Source organism: Opisthocomus hoazin, chromosome 6, assembly GCF_030867145.1.
Source record: "Opisthocomus hoazin isolate bOpiHoa1 chromosome 6, bOpiHoa1.hap1, whole genome shotgun sequence".
Classification (NCBI taxonomy): domain Eukaryota; kingdom Metazoa; phylum Chordata; class Aves; order Opisthocomiformes; family Opisthocomidae; genus Opisthocomus; species Opisthocomus hoazin.
Window position 1 is genome coordinate 44,601,716 of NC_134419.1, and position 23,597 is coordinate 44,625,312.

Here is a 23,597-nt window from a genome sequence, read left to right on the forward strand (position 1 = left end):
TTTCTGGTAGTTTCTAAAACAGAAAATACACTTTATATCACTACAGATCACAAAAACTATGTGCTAAAATAACAGAAGTTTGCGAAATCCCATTTCAATTTCCAAACAGATAATTTTGGACAGGATATTGGACAAACTGCAGATACCTGAGGTACTCAAATATTAAACTGGCCTTTTTTCTTTGTAATTATTTAACCTCCTGGAATATGATCATTGCTTAAGATACAAATCTGAACTGATACATGCATTTTAATCAGGACAGTATACCATCAACTTTTACAGCAACAGAAGAACACACATCTACGCAGTGTTTATAACAAGCAGAATTAAGAAGAATCTAAAGTCTCAGAGTTGTTACACAATTTCTTTGTTATGCAGGAAAAACTCCATAAAACACCCCACTTCAAAATCTGCTTCTTATTAGGCAGTTATATAAGAAAGAAAATACTGTATGATTTACTGATATGCATTTTGTCCAAATCAGATTAGTTTATCTCTTTTCTCTAGCCAAATTTAAGTACTTCAAAAATGCATAGCTACAGCCCTTTTTTTGTAGGATTTGCAAAACAAATCCCGTTTTTGACAGCACTAGAAAAACTAGGCATCAAAATCTAAGCTATTATGTAGTGCACATAATGTTCAAATTAAGAAATCGGTTATTGTCAAAAGCAGTGGTAATCAAGGGGGTCTTTCTAACAAAGATCCAATCCTGCGTTTCAGCGTTTTAAACATAACTTGTGCACACAGGGTCATGCCCTGTAGATCTGTCCTCAAATTCAGATGACATAAGGGAAGTGCTTAAGTTTCTGGGAATGCTGTTTTTCAGGAAAGCACTTACATGATGACTAGACCATAAAACACTTGCTTATGTTAGAAATCTCCAATAAAGCAGAACTAATTTCATATCACCTGTTCCTTAAGTAACATAAACTTTGATCTACAGAAACAGATACGCGCGCACAGAGCGAAAGGCACTGATGAGACCTCTTCTGGGATGCCGTACGTCCATGTAGTCATGCATGCGCAAGGAGATGAAAAGTCCAAGAGGACAACCATGAGAAAGACTGGGGAACAGAGAGTCTGTCTGCTTTTTGTGAGGAGACTGAGAAAACCTGGCTCGGTAAGTCCTACAGAATGAATGCTGAGAGAGGATATGATTGCAGTCTATTAATACATCCTGAAATAAACACCAGGGAGGGAGAAGAGCTATTTCAGTGGAGGACAATGTTGGCAGGAGAAAAAATGGCTATGAAGTGGCCGTGAGTTGCACTTATCCTGGAAACTGGAAGATTTCTAATTAGGAGAGGACTGAGATTCTGGAACAGCTTCTCACACCAGCAGTAGCAGGGGAAAAATACTGAAATACTTCCCAACTAAAACTTGACCGGTTTACGAAAGGCACTGCATGATAGGGCTGCCTGTAATTGTAGAAGACCGCGTGCAGTGAGCAAGCAGATGCCTCCCGGTCCCATATTCCTTCACTCGTTACTTACTAGCTCACAAGCCAGCCACAGTACACTCTGTAGGAAGTCTTTTTTGTGGTTCACAGAGAAATTCAAGATGTTACTAGTGAAATCTTCAAAAAATTGCACAGTATGTGCAATTTAAGTAAATTAATCTTCCTACATGAACCTTCATTTGTTTGCACCTCCTGGAGTTCTGTGGGTATATCTTCAATTTACATTAACTCTTCTTTAATGCCTCATCTTCTGTTTCCATTAACTGTTCTTTAATCTCTAATGCCTCAAACTTTAAAAATACCTATGAAATAAACAACGCGTTTCTGCTCCAACTCTGACACGTTCACCTGGGCCCATCTGCGCGAGCTGCAGCTTGCATGTATCGGTCGTCAAGGGACCTGCTGCATTCGGTTGGATTCTTAGGCAGCACAGCACAGCCATCTCCCACAGTTCTGCACTCTGTTTCTCTCTGCCATGTATTTAGTAGTTGTAGTTCTAATCCCCTTGTTAAGCAATGTGTGCTGTTACAGGGTTCTAGCGCTACATTTTGCTGTAACATGCTATACTACATACATTAAACACAGTAGTATACAAACCAGAGTATTTCTGATCTCCTAGCAAGGAAAATTTCATATTTTTTTTCCTAAAGAAAACTGCCCTTACTCAACATATATTGGAATACTATGAAGTAAAAAATATTTTCAAGTGCTGCACCCAAGACTGCAAATGTACTTTAATTCCACAGTTTTTGTTAGAATTAATGAAAGATATACAGAGAACGTTCACGAAGAAAACAGTTTAGTCTATGCATAACAGCAGGAGAAATACACTCAGCTAAAGCTCATCTGACATTAGACTCGATTTCATGCTGACCCTGCTCAGCTGGCAGATGCTTTTCTGCCTGTGTTTTGGCTTATATATGCCTGACATCCTCAACGGTGAATTAACTGTAGTTAATTCTACGCAGATTAACTCTGCTGAAAGTCACACACTAAGAGGGTAGGAGGTTAAATCCATAGCGAAATGGATGCCAGTAATGATCACATCTGTATTTCTAGAGTATTGGCAGCACTTTAATTTCCTTGGGACTCTACATAGAATATTGTTGGAGTCATGAAAGTTTAAGCCATCAGCACGCCTGCATCCAGCTGAAACCTGAGAGGATGGAGAAACTTTGCACACTGCGGCTTGGAGCCTCAGAAAAAAAAAATGCAGACTGGTGAGTGGTTTTAGTGCACACTGGTTTATACCTCTTTTCTAAAGAAACAAATATTGCCAGTTTTGCCACTACAAAAAAGTTTTGGGAGTCCAAGACTCCCACATTTGCCAAGTACAGCAAACCTCTTCTATGCAACAGAAGGCATTTTGCACCAGATATACTTGGAGCTTGTGTTACTGCAACACCGATTCAAAGTTCTAATTCAGTGTAAAAATTTCTTCTCCTTTAGCATATGTAACTTATTATATTTTTATTAAGTGACATTACCAAATGGACTACACAGTGTGCTGCTTGCAAATGTATTTTACACAATCTCTGTGATAGAAAATCACATAGTAGCCATTTTTGAAGTTTCAAAAATCTACTTATCATGTGCCTAGATTAATAACTTTTGTAATTCTTACTAGGCAAATGAAATAGCATATTTTTTTTCCATCAGCATTGTGATAAAGAATAGATTAAAATAACACATGGCTAGTTTGGCACTTTGACAAGATATTTCTTCAGTCCTACTCACTATAAAGAACTATTTCAGTCAAATTCTATGTTATTAAATCAAGGAATGGTGAAAATTTTTAGGAAGATTTTTCCAGAACATTGTATATTCCTTACCTGTGGGCAGTCTTTGATGTAGTGCCCCTTGTTAAAGCAGAGGTGGCACAGGTAGTTGGGAGGTGGCCTCTTGCTGGGTTTTCTGGCTTCTGAAGAAAGGGATAGGTCAGAGAAATGCTCAGTGAGGGAGCTTAACCCATCCACAATGTTATTAAGAGAGCCATAAGGCGATGCGCTCTTGTACAGACTGCTGCTCAGAGCCTGCAGAAGAAAAGAAAAAAGTCACCTGAAACACAGTACTGTATTAAGGATTGTTCTGAGGCTGATCCGAGTAAGGGAAGGATAAAAATAGCAGAAAAAAGATTACTTTTTTTTTTTTTCCATTAAGAATATGGCTGCATGTTTGAGGAGAGCAATATACAGGCCATTAATAAAGAGGTTTCATGAAGGCAATGCAATGGAGCTGGACACTCCACTGCTGAGGAAACTGTCGAGCTTGTCATGGTTCACTTAGTCCAACCCTTCCACTAAGCAATGATTGCTTTCTTGTGTTTGATCACAGCACATTCACGGTACAGTTAGAATACACAGGCAAAAAGCTGAAAGAATGACCCACAAAGGGGAACAGTTTTTGTGTCCAAAATTACTTGCACGAACAATACTGAAGTCAGGGAAAGAACACCAAGAAAAAATTAAATTAATTTTTAATTTCCAGTCTGGTTAATGAGACAGTGAACATAGATCCCCATGTTCAAACAACGACAAGAAGCATTCATATCTACACGTCTTGGATTTTCTAAGGGGAAACCTGCTGTGATTTAAACATTTCCTGATAAACAGTAAATACCTAGTTTTTGTACTTCACTTCAATGGGATCTTCACTCTCTCAATCTGCAAATCAAAATCAGGAGCTCCTAATTTGCCATTCAGTAGTTTTAGAACAGTAGGAAACCCATAATCACCTAAATAGCTAATCTCCCTAATGGAGATAACAAGGATTCATTCACTTTAATGTGTTAAGGCTCAAAAGAAACTGTACATAGGGGTTTAAAAAGTAACTAAATTAAAAAAAAAATTATGTGTTAATGAATCACTGTAGAAACAGGACCAACTATTGACAGTCCTCTCCACCCTGAAGTGATGGAACACATTCCACAGGGTGTTTCTATGTTAGGTCTGATGCACCTCACAGTAATGCTATGCTCATGTAATTCTGGCATCAGAGAATTGCTGCTGGCTTATGGGAAAGGGAGGTAAGAAGAGGCGCAATCTGTGCTTCTGTGGAGACCTTGTTTTCCAGTGCTATTAAATCCAAATATTTCAATAGTCTTTATATGTCATATATGTTATATATATTTATATATGTCATATACATATTGAAAACCTGCATTGAAATTGATTTAGAGAGTTTGTGAAATAAATCTGAAATGGAATTGCATTTATCTCAGAGAGCTCAAATGTTCAGGACGTCTGCACAGTGAGTGCATTTTCTGGTGACCGTCACATACCGAAAGAATCATGTTGAAGCTCTAGGCACAGTTACCTGGATGGGTCCTGACTATCACTGAACCCCACCCCACTGCAGATGGTGTATACTGTAGATAAAAATCCAGCCTAAGCAGGCCATCGCCACACAGCTAATGTGCTTCACCCACTCTCGCTATAGTCAAACACAACGTGCTGAGCTCCACTGGCCCCTCTTACAAAGCCGACGCTGGTGCACGGCAGCAGGATCAATTCAAAGGGCCACAGAGTAGAGTCTGATCTCACCAGGACTTCACACGTGTCCTAGCACTGGAACGTCCATCATTTTACCCCTAGGGAACATCATAGTTCTGTGCTGGTGCAAGATGTTCTGGCTGCTGAGAGGGGAATCAGCCACTTTGTTTCAGGGGTTAAACCCATACGTTTCAAAAGGAAAAGCTATTTCGAAACCTAACGAAAAGGTTTTAGCTGTTTTAGCCATCAAGCAACCAAAGATACCTCCAACAGTCACTGGAATTTATTTCCTAGGATTTATTGGACACCACTGGAATGAGAAATTCTTGGCATCAAATTGTTAAAAGGAAGGGGAAGTGCTATGGATGCCAAAATAGTATTAATTAAGGGTCTTCAAGAAGTTCTTGTGTCCCTAGGAGCCACTTTCTCTTACATAGAATAATACAAAATCTTTCTTTTTAAGAGCCCCTCTTGCCAAGAGATTCTTAAAGTACCTCACATGCATTACACCCATCCGTAACTTTTCCGGTTCCCTGCTTTTCATAGAAGGGTGGGTGTATGGACACATGGAATGTGTGAAATCCTAAATTCTTTACCCATTGCCAAAATCTGGAACATTCCCCGGGGATGCAGAATATATAACTCCTGCCATCAGGAGGCTGCTATTTCTGCCCCCAGGGCTGAGCCGGTGACAAAACAAAACATACCTGTCTGCTGCCCTCAGTGGGCTTTGACTCGGACGTATGGTTCGTAGTGGTGACTATTTTCTTTTCCAAATATCCTTTACGCTGAGCTATTAGGCCCGTTCAGAGGGAGCAATCTGGCATCATGTCTGGATATTACCTAATTCACTCCTCCACCAGACTTTCTTGGCAGGTTTCAGGTCAGTACGGAAACGTAAGGGTTGCAACGACCGCAGGTTTGCCCACTCTGTCAGCAAACCTTTACAAACTTTTGTTTGCTTGAACCATGGCAGCCAGAAGCCTTGTCAAAGGCCAGGATCCCATCAGGCTACAGGCTGTACCGGCACTAAATCATGATCTTAGCAACTGCCATCGGCTCTGTGGCCAAGGTGTGACACATGGCTCCGACAGCGGCCACCTGGTTCAGCTGGCAGGGCATTTGTGCGATACGCGCCAAATCTGGACACGCCAAAACATCCAGTCTACACACGCCACCATGAAACACTTCCCTATAATCATCTTGAGGCCCGGTGTTAAAAAAGGAAAAGACACAAATATAACATCCCAGAAGATGACAGCAGGGGGGAAGACGGACATTGCCGATGTCACTGGTGCTTCAAAGAACAATGAATTCATTAAGGCAAATTCCTAGATGATTCCAAGATGCAGCCCATCCCTCCTGGTATAAAGTCAGGCAAAGCGCTTCAACAGTTCCTGCCAATATGACCTGGGAAATGGTCTTAAATCAGTTTAACTCAAAGTCAATGTGAAAAACACATCAATCTAGCACTTGAAAGACACTATAAAGAGCACCAGCACAAACGGTGCTACATCCTGTCACTAGCTGTGGAAATCTCCGGTTCCTCAGAGGGAGATGAGAGAAAAAAACATTCCAAAAGCCAAGTTATATAATAAGGGTGGTGGTGCGAAAGTTCATCCCAGCCCCTGGAAGCACATAGGAAGACGTAATGAATGCGATGAAACCCAGTGGTGATTTAGTCCATTTCGTCTTTGTAGAAGACAAGGAGTAAATGAATATTGCTGAGATACATCAACCAAGTTGGAGTTTTTTTATCTGGGGCACTTAAATGAGCAAATCAGCAATTCACCCCTTAGTAAGTGTTTGCATTGCTGCAAAGGGGAATTTTAAGAAGGCTTTTGGACAAAAACTTTGCATTGGCTTCACACTCACAGGGGATGTCCAGGGGATGACCAGAGTGACAGGGAGAATGTCGATGGTCTTGTACAGATGACAGTAGGAAGGAAAATAGAGAGGAAGAGGGAAATGCATTTGGACTCATCTGGGAGGTGGTAGGGAGACTGCTCCTCTGATGAATTCCACCAAAAGCAACGACTGCTTTGTGTTCACAGTGTGCCGTTAGCAAAGCCAACCTATTTCTTCAAAAAGCAGACAACAAACAATACCTCCCAGCTGAGGTCTCATTTTGAGCTACAACAGGATAGAAAGGATTTGGCAGTGAAAGGGTTAGCGCTCTCAAGAAGCCAAAAAGCCACACTGCATGTCCTAATTACAAGGCTCATCAGGCCAGCTGCAACGAATTCAGGATTTCCTTATCTTGCTGTACTGGGAGCATGAGGGGGCTGGTGGTAAAACTTAGAAACTGGCTTGGTGGGAAGTCTGAGCTGATAATGTAAGTTTGTTTGTTTTTTATTCCTATGAAACTTGTTGACTTAATTGAATACGAATCAAACTGAAAATCTGGTGTTGTACTTTCCAAATGTAACCTCTCTGCTCAGTCGATCTTTAAACTGTATCTGTTGGCGGTGCTGGGAAGTAAAGCTTCCTTTGTTATTTGCTTGCTAAGTGTTTCCAGTTAAAGTGCACGTAATCTGTAAGGCTGCAGTGAGGTCCTTTGTGCAAGAGGCAGCTATTGTCTTCTATAGCTACTACTCTGATTTCCAGTTGGGTAACACATGTGAGTGACTCAAGAGTTCCAGCATTCAACTCACCTCTAAGAAATTCCCAGTTATATGAATGATCTGGCAAATGCTCTTGATTCCATTGGCTGGTCCTTGCCTTTCAGAGACAGCTTTTGGGATTGATGTGCCAAGAGGTGGGTAAAGAAACACTGAAACAGAATTTATCTCTTCAGCTTCTTTTTTAGTGATGGTGTCATGTTGAAAGTAAAGGCAATGGTACTACTAGGAATATGCAATTAAATATTTGAACAAATAAGTGTGAAGTCCTCCTTTCCTACTGGTATGATGATTGTTTTAGCTGTAAAAGTATTTTTTTAACAGGGAGCAGAAAGCACAGATAGCATGATAGCATCTCAACTGTGACAACACTTAATTCTGCCCAGAGGTGATGGGATTATCTATTTTCCAGAACAGCTGATATTAATAAGTGATAGCAACCTGCTTATGTGGGAATGGCACCTTGTTATTAGGACTTCAAAGAGTTAAGGAACAAAGCTTTTAGGCATGGTACTGGAAATGTAGAGGCATATCTGGAAAAATCAGTTTCTGCCCTAAGTTCTGTCTGTGGCTGCTGGACCCTTCAGGCAGTGATAAAGCAGAACAAATCTACCGGTAACCTGGAGCTAGAATGGCTTGTGCTGGTTGAAGTTGTTGATGGGCTATGCCTGGCCAGTATGTTTGTCTTTGCGTTGTTTGGTTTTATTTTTATTTTAGAATTATACTTGGAAAACAACTTCACCTGCCCCTTTGAAGATGACCTTCCCCCACACCTGTCCAAAAAAAGAAACCACACTGGTACCAACAGACAACATATCATCAGTTAAAACAGAGAGAAAGAAATATTTAAACTGGCTGAATGAGCATAAAGAAAATGCAACTTCTTGCCCTCTTTGAAGTCACGTGCTGTTTAAATGCAATAGCTAAAACTGGCTAGGAAGAGCTACATAACGCTCCCAAACTGCTGGATTCTGTGCATAGTATCCCTCGCCACAGATGGCCTTCTTTGTTCCTGCTAGTTAAAGGACTTAATGTTGAAGTTGGCAGAAGTGACTACTCCACCTTAGCAGGGTAATTTCTTTTGGATGTGGCATCTTTGTTGTGACTATTCCACCTGAAATGTAGTGGGTTAACACCAAAAAAAAAAATCAGTTCAATATGAAAAAGCTCTTCCCTATTTACAGCTGTTTACAAGCACCTCTCAAGGACTTGTGAAAGAACCTGCTTGAACTTTAAGTTGGTACGATTTGTGCTAGTGATTGTCTACCCATTTGTTTTAATTGCACATACTGAAGTGAGGTTCTGTGGTGTTTCAGTATTCCTATAACATAGTCCAGTTGTTGATTCTTCCACTCCATTCGATAGTCTGTACTTGAAATGTGATGAGCAAAGAACTTTTGATGACTTATTTTTGCTTTAGTACGTTGCCAACCTAATAAAGCAGTCTTTGCTTCCAGAATAAAGTGTAAGCCAGCAGGCGCCATGGCTGTTTGAAGTTTTCTGGAAAAAGGAGCTGGGTTGCCCTATCATCAGCATGGAAAAAGTAAGGTTTTCATACACTGTAAATTGTAAACATTCTCCAGTCTGTGAAGCGGCTATGATGGTAACCAGACTAGCCATGCTAATTTTTAGCCCTGCACTGAAATGTCAAAAGGTGCTGAAGTTGTTTATCAGCTTGGATTTTCATGAAGATAAGAACTGAGTACATCTCCATGCTGTGTCACAAGTAAAACAGTAGGATAGACAACTCATTGCCCTCACTCAGTTGCTATTTTCCTGTCAGAGAAGAAGGAAATCTGAAGTTATCCAAACAGTAATTCAGTGGCTTGTACATGTTAATACACAAAACTTAACCTGAGAGCCTGTATCTGACTTCTCTGCTAGTGCACCAAGGCTTGCTTCTGACATGGGATTTATCTGTGGGGCCATGCAACTTGTGTGAAAGCACAATGGTTGCACCTGAAGACGATCATGGGTGGAGAATAGCACTTCAAATCTGTGACCTTTCTGTGCCTCAGCTCTTTGTATGTGGTCAAAACAGTTCCCTGATTTTGTCCCCAAAGAAAACATCCAATGCAGAATCAACGCTTATGGCCAACCCCAAAGCCTTCCAAAAACAGAGGGATTAAATGAAAATACCATCATCAATTTAGTTGTATTACTTTGAGCCAGAAGAAATGGAGAAGTTTAACTACCAAGGCTGAACTGGAAAACCTCAAAAACTGTTCCTGTATGGCTTATGTCTGCTCTAGCTCTTCTGATACTTTACAGATACTTTTACAGAAAACACTTTAAGAGTTTACTTGGTAACATTCTATCATTAGACAACTGCAAGCAAAGCTCATCACTCAGTGAAGAAAGTGTTTGCCTGGAGGAAGAAAAGAAGACTTGGGCTTCTTCTGAAGTCAATGTTTAAGTTAGCTGTTAAAAAATCTGGTCTTTGGGCTGACTTTAGTAAAATGTGAACTACTCACGTTCCTCATCTAAAAATACAGGTAACTGTAGATTAGCCAAGTAAACCTTAATTAATACATTCCTAGCTAGTTAGATTAGCCAAGTTTACCTTAATTCATCCTCCTTCTGTAAGGGGTTTTAGATAAATACATGCTTATCTTAAAGCGCTAACATAAACGCCTACTTCTAAATATTTTCAGATACGTGGCACTAGGACTTTCCTTTTGCAGAAACAGTATCTTCAGGATACTGCAAACACGGCATGACTTGCCAGTAGTTGTGAAGCAAGTTAGTGGTAGGGCGATAAATCTTTAATCCAGTGGATAGATCTATCTAATCTAGTTACTCCAGATCTGACAGCTCAGCTGGTTGTGGCTTCCTAGGTGGTAATTGCTCACCACTGCTGAGACTCAGCAGAACAGCAGGTGGGTGCGACACACTCCTCTGTGTATGAATGGTGTACCTTCGACTCACGGCAAGGTTGAAGAGCAATGCATGCCACCACCTCACCTTGCTTTAAATCCACCGATCTTTAACACTTTGATCCAAAGCTTTCAATGAGTTTCATAGATCTTTAGATCTTACAAAAAAATAATAAAATGCTGCTACCTATCTACTATATAGTGGTATAGAAGTAACAAAACACTAACAGTTTAGAAATTGCTCGTCACCATCTTCAGGCTTGCTGAAGCTCAGATAAGGCTCTTAGCTCACTGCTAGTAGCGTGATCCTCCTTATTTCTGCCTCAGGGAAAGGTTTGCGTGGATGTTAGTGAGGATGCTGGGTTTACACAACGCACGGGGACCTCACAAAATGCCTTTAACTGCAGATGTGGAAAGGTGGGAAAGGAGAGGATAGAGATTTCCTCTGGTCAGAGGTGCACAATCTTGGAGGAACTTTCTAAATCTTGCACCAAACTCTGCAGGGATCCTTTTCATCCACTGAACGCTAAACAACTGCCCACTTATGTTAAAGAGAAGCTCTAACACACGAGCACTATATTAGGGACAAGGGAGACCATTCACATTACAAATTACTTTAACACATCCCCACAGGAGCTTTCATTCCTTGGCCGGTCCCTCGACTGCCTGCAGCCGAGTCACCCCCAGGCTGCAGACCACCAGCCTCCCTGACCCTTCCGAGAGGGCTCGCCAGACACCTCGGTCCCACTGCCTCCTCACGCTGTCGAAAAACAAGCCTATTTTGTTGAGACAGGGTTCTCGGACAAGGAGGAGGTTATGAAGGTTGCATGGCATAAAGTGAGGGGAGAAACGGATGGACATGTTTTGACCCCTGTGCTTTCTGTTAACATCTCTGTTTCCTGCAGGAAACCTTGTCTCAATCTGACCTGCAGTCTGAAAAACAAGAGTCGGGTTTCCTCTCATTTGGTGGGTCTTTTGACACTCCAAACATAAGAAAAATAACACCCATAAAGAGATATGTGTCTGCTCAAGACGCACTTAGGAAAGCATTTACCTCCTGTGCAGCTCTTGCGCGATGAAAGGTTTTGCTAAGAAATGTCCATTTTGGGTTAAACAGAACTTTAAGTCCGAGACAGTTTTGTTTATATCATTTACATTCAGTAATGCCTTCTTGGCACAGAAACCTCTGCAATGGCTGCCAAAGTTTAAAAGAGGCAAAGCTAAGGTCACTGTCAGAGGTAGAAACAATACATCATCTGCCCAGAACGGGCCCCTCGCAATGCGCTTAGGGCCTCTGTTCCTGCACTCATGGGAAGACAAAAACTTTTATTAAACTGAATATAGTGAGGAAAATAAATTATTTCCATGTACCAAATGACAGGCTGGAATTTCATTTTGTGACTCCAGCTTTTAGATAGTTTTATCTACATTTAAAGCCACCCTCTTAATCAATTGTGATACAGCACAGCTTGAAGCGTGATCTGAGCAAGCAAACCTAAAACTTCACAATCTGCTTCAGATAAATTATAAAATAACAATTGAGTAATCTGGTTTCCAAGTAGACTTAAGGATTTTTTTTTCCAGGTTGGGTCTGTTAGAGGAATGAATCTCTTACTCTATTAATTCCAGTTGCAATGTATGTTGGAGAAATATGGTTATAATAACACCTCTGTATTTCAAGGACCGCTGATGCTCAAACCCTCTTAAGAGCTCTTACTAATCCCCTATTTTCAGGATGCAATGACTGTACGATAGTTCCTTTGCTTTCTGTTCAACCATGAGTATCCACTGCCCTAATGATTACACACACAGAGTTGCCTAGCAGGCCGGCTTAGTGTGAAGAAATACGGGCTCCATCTCTCCTGCTACAATCGCAGCCAAGTTTAGAAACCTGGAACCCCGAGGTTGCCAAGGGCAACCCGTGGGAGCAAGACCGTCCCTTTAAAATGTTTGCTTGGATGGCAGTTAGCTGGATGAGATGTAAATATAGCTTTCCAGATACCTGCAATCCTTCTAGGGTATTGCACTTGTGTTCACTCAAAAGAGACACCAAATCCTGCCATGTGCAGGGAGTAGGTGTGAGTGGTTTAATACAGCAGGAACATACTGCTGCTGTGGATATGAGAGCAAGGGTCCTGGACCATGAGGGCATTTGCTTATCTTCAAACTAAATCTGTAGATACACAGAATGTATTTCCTAAGATATGGGTTTGGAAGACCATGCAGCAGCTCTCCTGTCAGCAGCAGTTGCAAGAGCTAAGAAAAAGGGCCTACAAGAAGCTCCTTAAAATTCCTCTTGGTCAAAGTATTGGACTTGTTATTTGCTTACACTAAAACACATGACAAAGTAATGGGCTAGGCTTGTGATATGTTAAAACTTAAAAGCCACCCAAACTCCCAACAGCTGCACTGGCCTGGCTAGACAGTGAGGGACACGGGCAAAGCCCAGGCCTCGTAACCCTGCATTTATTCTGCTTTCCTCAAGTGAATCTGCCTGTAATTTTTGGTTCTACTTTTAGTAGATCACAGATTCTTTGTAACGTTTCTGAGAATAAAAACTGACCTGCAGGAAAAAAGAAGTGATCTAAGTTGTGACGCTTCTGAAATACTGTCTGAATTATGTCAGTACTACTGTAAGATTTGAATAGCTTTGTAAAACTTAAATGGTTCCTCTGATCCATTGTAACTTCTCTGGAACCTAGACAGAACCTAAGTAAACTGCCACGAAGCACAGACTTATATTCTTCCCATTTAATTTAATCATTTCATTGTGGCTTTCTAAAAGAGGAAGAAGGGCAATTCAGGAGTGGCAAAATGGGCATCAGGCTGCTGGCAGTATTGCTGGGGAGGAGAAACTGAGGAGAGGTGCAAATATTAAATGTTACATTTCACTTCAATAAACCATTCCGAAGCTTTAAGGTGACACCCAATATCACTTTTTAGGCAGCATTTATACAGAATCATAGAATGCTTTGGGTTGGAAGGGACCTTTAGAGGTCATCTAGTCCTACCCCCCTGCAGTGAGCAGGGACATCTTCAACCAGACCAGATTGCTCAGAGCCCCATCCAACCTGGCCTTGAAGGCTTCCAGGCATGGGGCCTCCGCTACCGCTCTGGGCAACCTGTGCCAGTGTTTCACCACCCTGATTATAAAATATGTATTCCATATATCCAGTCTAAATCTACCCTCTCCTAGTTTAAAGCCACCACTCCTTGTCCAGTCACAACAGGCCCTGCTGAAAAGATTTTCCCCGTATGTATGCATCCAGGTTGGATAACGGAACACATTTGCTTTTGTTTGTATGCAAACACGTATTAAGACTGTTGTATGATTTAGCTTTGTAATACTGTGCCTGCACCTTTCTGCAACTGCACTGTGTCATTGTTTTTCATGCTTCTTGAGGTAGCATGGAAAAGATCCCCTGGTCTTAGATTTAAATATCGCTTAAATCAAGTATGAGAGTCCTTTTATGGCCCACTGAAACTCTGAACTAGAAACTCTCTGCATTAAACCTCACCTAGTGAGTGTCAATAATGTGAGACCTTTTTTTTTTTTCTTCTAACTCTTTATTACCAAAATAACAGGACCATTGATAACAGTTGTTTTCTATCTATCTTGTACAACACCACAAAATCCCCCAAACAACAACAAAAAGGGGAAAAAGAGGGGTGGAGGGGAAGAAAAGGAGAGGGGGATTGGCTTTTGGATAAAGGCAGTTTTGTACACCTTTTGATTATCCATTCATTCCCTAAGCTTCATAAATGAATATATTGGTTCAAGTCAGACTTGATTGTCTAATCATTTTTGCAGTTCATTGGAGAAAGATCTTCCTTTTCTATTCTGAATAACTGAGTCTGTGTCTGCAGAGTAGAAGAGGAAGGGATGAAAAATCATTACCCAACATAAGGTTACATCACCCCTTTGTTTGGGTGCCTTGGGATAGAAGACACTGTAAACGCATAAAATAACTGTAACTGAAAGCTGTGCATATAAAACAGAATTGTAAGAAGAATTCCACATGGTTTTGCCTCCAATTACGGGTTGGGGTTGGTTTTTTTCCTGTGTATTGTCTGACAAGTTTTTCAAGACATGGATGTATTTGTGAGACAGAAAGTGAATGCCAGTGCTCCTCTCAATGAGGAGTTTGCATAAATACAAAGTCCTAAGTGATTGAAAAGATCTGGCAATAATTTTCAACTAATCAGGAAGAATACATATAACTGATCTACCTTCTATTGCTAGCTTTTTTTTTTTTTGGCCTATTGAAATCAATAGTAAAGCAGAAAGCCCATATCCCTCTTCCAGAAGACTTGATTTAGGTTCAACAATTAGTATTTTACTCTTTCCATCTTTCCAAACGTGGTTCAGCCTTTGATGGGATACTAAGTAGCTGCAGAAGACTATGGTGGGTAATACTTTTGTTGCCATGAGCTATAGCCCAGCTGTAAATCATGTTTGCAGTAGCTGAAGCTAGAGGTAGCACAGGTGTGCTGCAGAGCTGCAGCAGCACTTGCTTCGGGTGTGGGGAGGGTGAGGAAGCAACAAAAGAGGCTCTGGCTGTTGGAGCAACTTCAACATATCTTCACTACTACTTCTTACTTCTGGGAGCTTTCTGCTGCTCTTATTCAGGTAAGGAAGCCTGAGTAAAAGAAACATAACTGTATTTAGAGTACTTGCTTAAGAGAAGCAAATCTGGCTCTTGTGTATTCCCTTCTGCAATGAAATTGCTATTAGGTAATTCAGTCTCAGTGTGAAGAATAAGAGTACCTACCATACACAGTACAGTGCACTTAAAAAAAAAAAAATCCTGGAGAGTAGAGAATTGTAAAGCCATACCTAGGGGATAAAAATGGAAGAGTGTAATTTGCATGATAACTTCAGTTTCCCACTTCTTATACAAAATATAGATCTTATTTTCAGACTCCACTTGTATGGTACCTTCACATATGGGTTTTTTTCTTCCCTAGCAAAAAGAGCATGTTTCCAACAGAAGTAACCAAGCAGGAGGCAACAGCTGCAGAAATAAGAACAGGGAGCAAAAAATAATGCTTCTAGACTTTAACCCCTGAATTTTTGTATTTTAAAGTACACATCCAACTGGAATTGGAAATAGAGTAGTTGTATAGCTCAAATACCTGTAATAGGACCTGAGGCTTTGAGCCCAGAACAGAGATGGGGCTGTGAAAGCTGCACTTGGTGGGCTGAGGCAATAGCATCGAAAGGGTTCTGGAGCTGGCTGCGTGGGAGGCTGATGCCACCAAGATCCCCCACACGCATACTGTCTCCTGACTAACAGAGAGTCAGCTCCCTGGAATCTCTTACAAGGACCAATGGGAGAATTGACATTTAACTTCTTGAAAAACAGTCTGAAAGGAGTTGACTAGCACTTTAAGGAGCCACCAAATGTCTGTAATGTGCTCTCTGCCTCAGGATGATTGTACAAGTTTCTCCAGCACAGGAATTGTTGAGCTATTGCCTCTTCAACACAATTTGCAGAAGGATCAGGGCACTGAAATGTTAGTACTTACAGGAAGCAGAGTGAGAAAAATGAAGATGAAGAAATCGATCAAATAATAATCATTATTATTAAAGGATACCTTCATGCACTGCAGACAACTTGTACACTGCACTGCTCTGATTGTCAACAACTACGCTCAAATAAGAGGAGATAATACCGTGGTTGTTTAGTCTGCAAGTGAGAAGCAAGCAGTTCTGACTGCATTGCTGAGCACATTAAGCACTCTGCAGATCATAAATATGCTCTGTGTTAGAATAAATAATAATATTTCATGAGATGAAGGGAATCAGAAATGTTTTTGGAGCACATGGCAGTTTCTGCTAACCTGCATCCCTGTTGTATTTACCCTAGGACCATATTGGTTGTGAGCAGCCTCTTATGAGGTGTTTCATTCTCTTTTAAATCTTCTAGTTGTGGCTGTGCTCAGCGATATGACACTTCATTTAGTGGGTCAAAGGCCTGATCTTGTATGGCAACCCCCGTATTCTTCTGATACTCTTAAGAATGGTGAAACATCTTTTTTTTTTTAATCTTATCATCATCATCCTCCAAATTAATCCAACAACACATCTTTCTTCATCAAGTGTCAGGCTAGTGTGCATTCCTCTAACTATGAAAAACAGATGGAAATCAGTTTGATATAAAATGTATTTTCTGCAGAAATGCCAACTCCCTTCCATACATTTTTTGTTCTTGACTGAGTTTCCTGGGATTTTGTTGTTGTTAATATATGAATATCACAGTCATGCTAACTTTTCTTATTTGGGCAGCTGCCTAATAAGCAGTATCTATCCCAGCGCTGCAGACCTGCTTCTGTTTCACAGGGGTTTGAACATTATTTTCCACAGTACCATCTCTAAACTTTTTTTTTTTTAGTTCCACGAAATCTCCTTTCTGAGTGATCTGCACCCCACTATAGCAAGCTGAACAAGATGATGTTCTCTCATTCCCAATTAGTTCCTCTCTTGCCTATAAGGATTTGGTCTGGCAGTGCCTGAGTCAGAAACATGAACTACTTTTCAAAAAGAGCGAGTATTTTCTAATCTAGAATATGCAGTTATTTTTGCTTAACTAAGATCTGTTTTGGGTCTGGAAAGTGGCTGCCATAGAGGTTTCTGGAAGGAATTCCCCTCTTGGAAAGACACTCAGAGTATTGCAAATGGGCAAAGAATTCATTAGGACACAGGCTCCTTCACGTGTGTAAATATTGGCTTGCGCCAGAATTAGCACTCCATGTTCAAAGAAACAAGTTTGATGATTATAATATGGTAATTTCTAGCTACTGGTTGCTGACTCTTCTTGACCGAAGTCAGCATTGATCTGGCAGGACGCCTACTGTCAGTACAGAAAAATACCATCTGACTCTCAGACCCTTGTTCTAGGTTTCTCAGTTGTGCCACTCAATGACACAAAGCCACAGTTACCTGGCTGTGTCTCAAAAGCATTAAATCCCACAACAAAACCTCAAATACTTGGCTCTGATGGATGGTGTTATAATGAGGGTGGAGCTCAGTTCAATAGCCAATTTAATGTATCTTAATGTTCTAACATGCTTTCGTTTCATATCTAGGACAATAAACGCTGCAGTAAAATTTTATTTAAAGCAGGTCTGTTTTGCAAAATGAGTCTTGCATATGGAACAAAACACTCATTGTTGCTTTACTGTTTAAACCTTTATTATTACTTTTTTTTTTCCCCTGGTACAATGGGCTTTTATGCACCAAACAGCTGTGTTCATCATGTTTATTTAGAAGGCATCCATTGTAGTGGAAAAAGTCTGGAGGACAAAAATCTTGGTGAAGTGCAAGACTACTCTGTGGGTGCTGACACTTTTATTTTTTTTTCTGTCCAGCTCCTTTGGTCAGCATGCAAGTCACATACACAGGCACTGCCATGCAGACTTGCAAACCCTGCATAATAGCAACTTTTCACAAGTGCTGTCTCTTATTCCGAGCGTTCTCCTCCAGAAATTTTCAATTGCAAGGCAACATACAGGACGCGTGACTATTTTACACCCTATGATCCTACCGCATCTCAGTCTGTTGCTATTTTGGCCCCTCATTAGGTCACTTTCCAAATATTGTGTACAGCTATGTGTCAATCATTGTCACAGCTCGGCTCCAGGCTAAGCCAACCCAGGACAAAACTGGGGGGGGGGGGGGGGAGCCAACCAAAGCAAGCACTGTGTAGAAAACAGACAACAGTTTAACTGTGGAAAGCTATGTGTTGTTCCAAAGATAGCATCAGCTAGCTTGATGCAAAAGCAGCATACAGTACTAATGCTCCCCAAAATAATTTTACGCAGTTGAAATACGTAGTGTATACTCAATGGCATCTGCAAATAAATAGATGTTAGAATCTCAAGAATTAAGAGCATGAGATTGTAGGAAACTCTTGGGTGACTCCTGCCAAAAAAGCAGTCTAGTTTCCAGCTTCTGGAAAGAACAGAGCATCTAACGTATTGACAGAACTTTTTCTGAGTAACAGTAGCTCTAACACCTTCTACAACTTTGAATGAAAGCTGCTGTATAAGCAGTCAGCATTAGCCCGGGGAACTAAAGGGCTCCCCACCTTCTTTGGGGTATATCCAGCAGGGCAGAGGCATTCCCATGCCGTACGAGATGACTGTGCCCACCTTCCCTCTCTGTATCTCTTCCCTCCCCTGTGTTAACACATACTTCAGGTAAAGATTGGGAAGATAGAAGTGTCTCTACCAGCCACACAGTCAATACTATTGCAGCCACAGGCTGGAAAATGAGCTGGAATAAACTAATATGCTTGATCTTTTAAAAATATTAGAATATCTGTATAGATGAAATGGCTCCTTATTTCCTAAACAGTGAATGCTCTAGGCTTTCTACACAGCTGGTGTTCTCAGTTGCTGTCATTCATGTGCCTCAGGAAACTGCAGTGAGGTTAAAAAGGGCAGAATAAAGTTGCATCCGTACAGCTCATGGATGACAGAAATCCACGCAGAATCGCGGCTAAGGCGACTGCTGGGATCCAAACGCAGCACAGCCGGGGGAGACTGCAAAGGGGCTGAGCGCTCGGAGCTGGGCCTGAAGCAGGGGCCTGGGGAAGGCCTGGCATACTGCGGAAAGGATTTTCCAGAAGAAAGGAGAAAACAGTTTGTGGAAACAAACTGGAAAGAAACCTGAGCCAAATGGAGAGAGTGTGACAGAAGGATTAGCCCCTTCTTGCAAACAGTAGAGCAGAAGCAGAAAATCAACTTGGGAGGATTTTGAAGGAAGAGAAAACTGTTTTTTGGAGACTGTTTCAAAGGCTTCCTGGATGCAGCCTCCATTTATTTGCCTTTTACTTTTACTCCCAGGAAGAAAAAGGGCCTGCTGTGAGCAGAATGTATTCCAACTCAAAACCAAACGCAGACCTGAATGGAGTCCCAGTCTGGAGACAGTCCATGTAGGCCAAACCCCAGGAATCTTATCACCATCTGGGCATTATGAAGCTTGGAAGCCAAGCAGAGAGGGGCAAAATTCTATGACTTGTGATCAACAGGTAGGTAGCTGGAAGTTTGAATTCCACTGCCTGTCAGTCTTTCAGCCAAATCAATGTGCTTGTTAAGTCTGTGCATGCTATGCTGTGCTTAACAAGGCTGGGTACATCAGACTGAATAGATCTTGGACTACACACTTTCAAAAATAGCATCTGTTTTAAGACTGGATGTGGTCTGTGAAATTCTTAGGGAAGAAAGAATTTCTAATTAAGGAAAAAAGAATGTGTATATATAACTCTGGCTCTTAACTGTTAACAGCTATAACACCAGAGCAGTTGGGGAATTTGATTTGTTTTTAATTAACAACCTCATAGCTTCCCTGACAGAACAGAATCCTGTACTTTGACTGGGAATACTTTTCAAACCTATGCTTTAAGGTAAATGGTGCAGGGAGGACTCTGAAATGCTATTCTGTGGGAAGTCCTGGAGCAGGTCAGATGTGCGTTCCATCTGAGCCTCGTCAAACAGAGCCATGGCCGAAGGTCTGTAGCCAGAGCCCTGAGCACCAATGCTGCCGGATCTTTTCCGGTGAGGGTGCGAGGTGCCACCTAGCAGCATCTCCCCGCCATGTGAAGTCCCTCCAAGACAGAAGTGCTTGACCCCAACGACTTCCTTCAACAGGGAGTTCCGCAGCGAACGGTCTTCGCATCCCCCGGCTTTTTCGCTTCCTTCCCTTTGGGTCCGCTCAGCCTTGCTCTTGAGTTATGAAATGCACACAAAACTTTTTCCAGCCTGTTCTTGTCATGTTCCTGTTCATAGCTCTTCCTTTTAAACAACACCAGGCTCTGATCTCTCCTAAGCTATCGATATTCTTTATATCGAGCTTTAGCACTTAGAAAACAGCAAGGGGGGGGGGGGGGGGGGGGGGGGGGGGGTTGCGTGTTATTACCACTTTTGTGTACGTGTCTCGCTCCGTCCCGGCCACGCAGGGGAACCCGGTGTAACCATTTACCACACTGTCAACACGGGCTCTGCGGGGGGGGGGTGGGGGTTCGCGCCCCGGTCCCGGAGGCTGGGGGGGCGGGGGGGAGCTGCCGAGGCATCATGGCGGTTGTACCCGGGGGTGGGGGGGGTGGGGGGGGTGCGGACTCACCTCGCTCCGCTGGAGCTGGAAGAAGCTGTTGAGATAGCTGGAGCTGAGCGAAGAGCCCAGCTCCGGGTTGCTCTTGGTGTAGCCGAGGTCCGGGTGCTGGGACGGGGAGGGCTCGGGTCTGAAGGCATCGAAGGCGCTGGCCTGGTGCGTGTCTTGCAGCGAGAGATAGACCCAGTTGAGGAGCTGGGCGGGCTGGTAGACGGACGCGGCGCTGGTGTCGATGGCTGACAACAAGCTCATCTTTCCCCCCCCTCCCCCGGGGCGGACGTCCCCGCGGTGCCGCTTCCCCGTCCTTGCCCGGTGGGCTTTCTCCTCACCGCCCGGAGGAGAGCAGCGGACGGGCCGGGGCCGGGGGCTCGCTGCTCTCGCCCCCGCTAAGGCCGCCGGCGCCCGCCCAGCCCCAGCACGGGCATCGCTACTGCTGCCGTCTCCTCCTCCTCCTCCCGGAGCGCCCCGCAAGGAAACTTTCCGCGCTCTCCCTCCCCGCTGCCCGCCCCGCTATCTGTCTTTATTCCCGCTCCCTCAGGCAGCGGCGGGGAGGGGCGACACCGGCGCTCCGGCGGCGGGGCCGCGCCCCCCCCGTTAGACCTCCCGCCCGCCGCGGGGGGCGGCGGCGCTGCGGGGGCGTCCCGGCGCCGCTCCGCCCCGCGCCCGTCCCTCTCGGTGCCTGTCCGTGTACCGGACGAGGTCCTGAGGCCGCTGGCGGCTTTGCCGCCGGCCCTCCCGCTCCCCGGCCTTCCTTTTCCTCCTTCCTGGAAATTTCTTTACGCCAAACGTAGGCAAAACCCTGGCGAAGGCCGCTGCGGGGTTGTTTTAAACCCTGCGAGTCACTTCTCGGGATTTTGCCGGCCCTCCCTCCGCTCCTCAGCCCCGTTTCCGTATCTGGCCCGGTGCTCGTCGTCGTCTGGGGTTCCTTCTCCTCAAATCCCAGTCAGGGCGCGAGGCCGACGAAGGCTCGCCGGGTCGCCGAGGTCGGTGCCAAGCCTCGCGGAGTTGGGGGTTTCCCAAATAAGGCAGGCGAGCGGCGCGATGTCGCCTTTGAAACCCATCCAGGTAGCCCTGGCGCGGGCTCCTCGGGGAGCCTGGCTGCAGGGGGACACCCCGGGGTTAGGGCTGAGGAGGCCTTTTAAGGAGTCGGTAGCAGAAAAGGAGATGATGGATGATGCTCCTTTCGGGAAGGAGCCTGAGCGGGTAAGCTGGTGATTACAGTTCATAAATTCTTCCCCGCTGCCTTCCTTGTGACGAGTGGAGTGGAGCAGAGCAGTTATTCCTCTCTTCGGTAAAAACACTGTAGCAATCAACCTAGGAGTTTTCTTTTTAAAACCAAAGGAACTCCCAGGAGGTGACTTCAAAACTCGAGCAAAGCTCCTGGTGCTTTTTTCTGAGTGACAGGAAGCTAAAAATTAATGTGTCTTCCCAGTATGGTCTTGGAGAAAAATATGCCTTTCCTTACTTAGATAACAGAAAAAATCTGACCTTTGAAACATCAAAGCTGGCACCTAGGTTTGCCATAATGAGCCATACGTCTCTACTAAAAATCACTGTTCCGAAAAGTCATGGTTACAAGCAATAGAATATGCAGGTCAGCATGCGTGTAGTAGAAAACACTATTAAATTGTCAGCTGCAAACAACGAAGATGGATGCGTCTTACTTCTGCGAGCACGCTGTTCAGGCAGCACAGCTATCTGCTTGCAGGAATTGAAGCGAAGGTGAAGATTGTAACTTTGCAGAACTGCAAGGCAAGGTAAAGTTTGGAACAGCTGAATCAAACAGAGTGCCTTTAGTGGTGCTAATATTTATTTTTTTTTTTAAATGACAAGGTCCTTGTAGCACGCATGCAGTTTGCTCACTTTTAAGCTGTCTTGGTTTAGAAGCCCTTTGGAGCTTGTCTAAACCTGTGCATATGGTATCGGTATGAGAAGGCTACGCCAGTGTCAAGGGACTCTGTAACTTTGTAACTGTCCACAGCAGAGATCATGATAACAGAAGAATTAAATCAAATTGCATCCCAAACTCAGACAGTTACATAGTGTTTTAAAGAAGCAAAGCGGTGGATGAGGCTTAATGACTTAATAAATGGTGGAGGAGGGTTATCCGGGATTTGCTGGTAAATGGAACAAGAAATACAGATCACATCTGAGGAATACAGATCACACCTGAGGAACTTGCCTTTCTGGCAGATGGTGATAGTAAAGCCAGGATATGGTAGAAAGTCTAGGAGGGGGAACTAGGCTGAAGCTGTTTGTTTGGTCGTGAAGTTTTTTGCAGGCATGCTAATTCCTTCCTTAAAGACAACTTCTATTCTTATCACTTCCCTCTTTTACTTGACAAATTAAAACAAAATACATGTATTTTTATTTGACGGCTCCACTGTTCACTCTGTTTAGTAAGATGCTGTGAAGCAAATGGGAGTTCGAACCAGCAATGTAACAGGATTGTTGCAGTAATAAAGGTCAAAATATAGAATGGCTGAGGTGATACAATATTTTTGATTAATAGGTTTTGGTATATTTTAATACTTTTTAAATACAATTAATATAGCCCTCATTGTAGTTGGTTGGTTGGTTTGATCGCTTTTAGTTAGGTGACACAGCACAGATTGCAACGGGGCAAGGGAAGGCAAGGTAAGAGCGCATTGATTGCAGCAGCTGCGTTCAGAGGTGCAGCAAGCCCCGCCGATGTTAGGGCCACCATGCATTCCACCAGATGCATTGGAATGTTGGAAGTTTTTTGGCCATAATTTCCCCTTGATAGTAGCCCTGGTGGCTTCTAGTAACCATGTAGAGGAAGAAGTGCATTGAATAGATGCTTTATTTAGTGTATCAAGAAAGGGAAAGGCTGCAAATGCCTCCACTGTTAAAAGCTTAACCAAAGAGTACTCACACTTCAAGATTCAGTTGTCATCCTGGTCTGCTGCTGCCACATTTGCTACAGTCCAGTTATGTTCAAGACAGAGATTGTTTTCACTCTTAAGTCCCCTTTTTCTTCACCTCTAGAAGACATAGATTAGCAAGGAGGAGATT

At 43.1% G+C, this 23,597-nt stretch overlaps 1 protein-coding gene across 1 annotated transcript in view; it reads right to left on the reverse strand.

The window, feature by feature from the left end:
• Window positions 1-21,175, reverse strand: part of ZCCHC24 (zinc finger CCHC-type containing 24) — a 111,936-nt gene extending 90,761 nt beyond the window's left edge. The window contains exons 1-2 of the mRNA XM_075422958.1: window positions 20,574-21,175; window positions 3,292-3,492 (exon numbers count right to left, since the gene is read on the reverse strand). Of these exons, the coding sequence (XP_075279073.1) occupies window positions 3,292-3,492; window positions 20,574-20,813 (441 nt within the window). The 5' untranslated portion in view covers window positions 20,814-21,175. The remainder of the gene's footprint in view (window positions 1-3,291; window positions 3,493-20,573) is intronic.
• Between the last annotated feature and the right edge of the window lie 2,422 nt (window positions 21,176-23,597).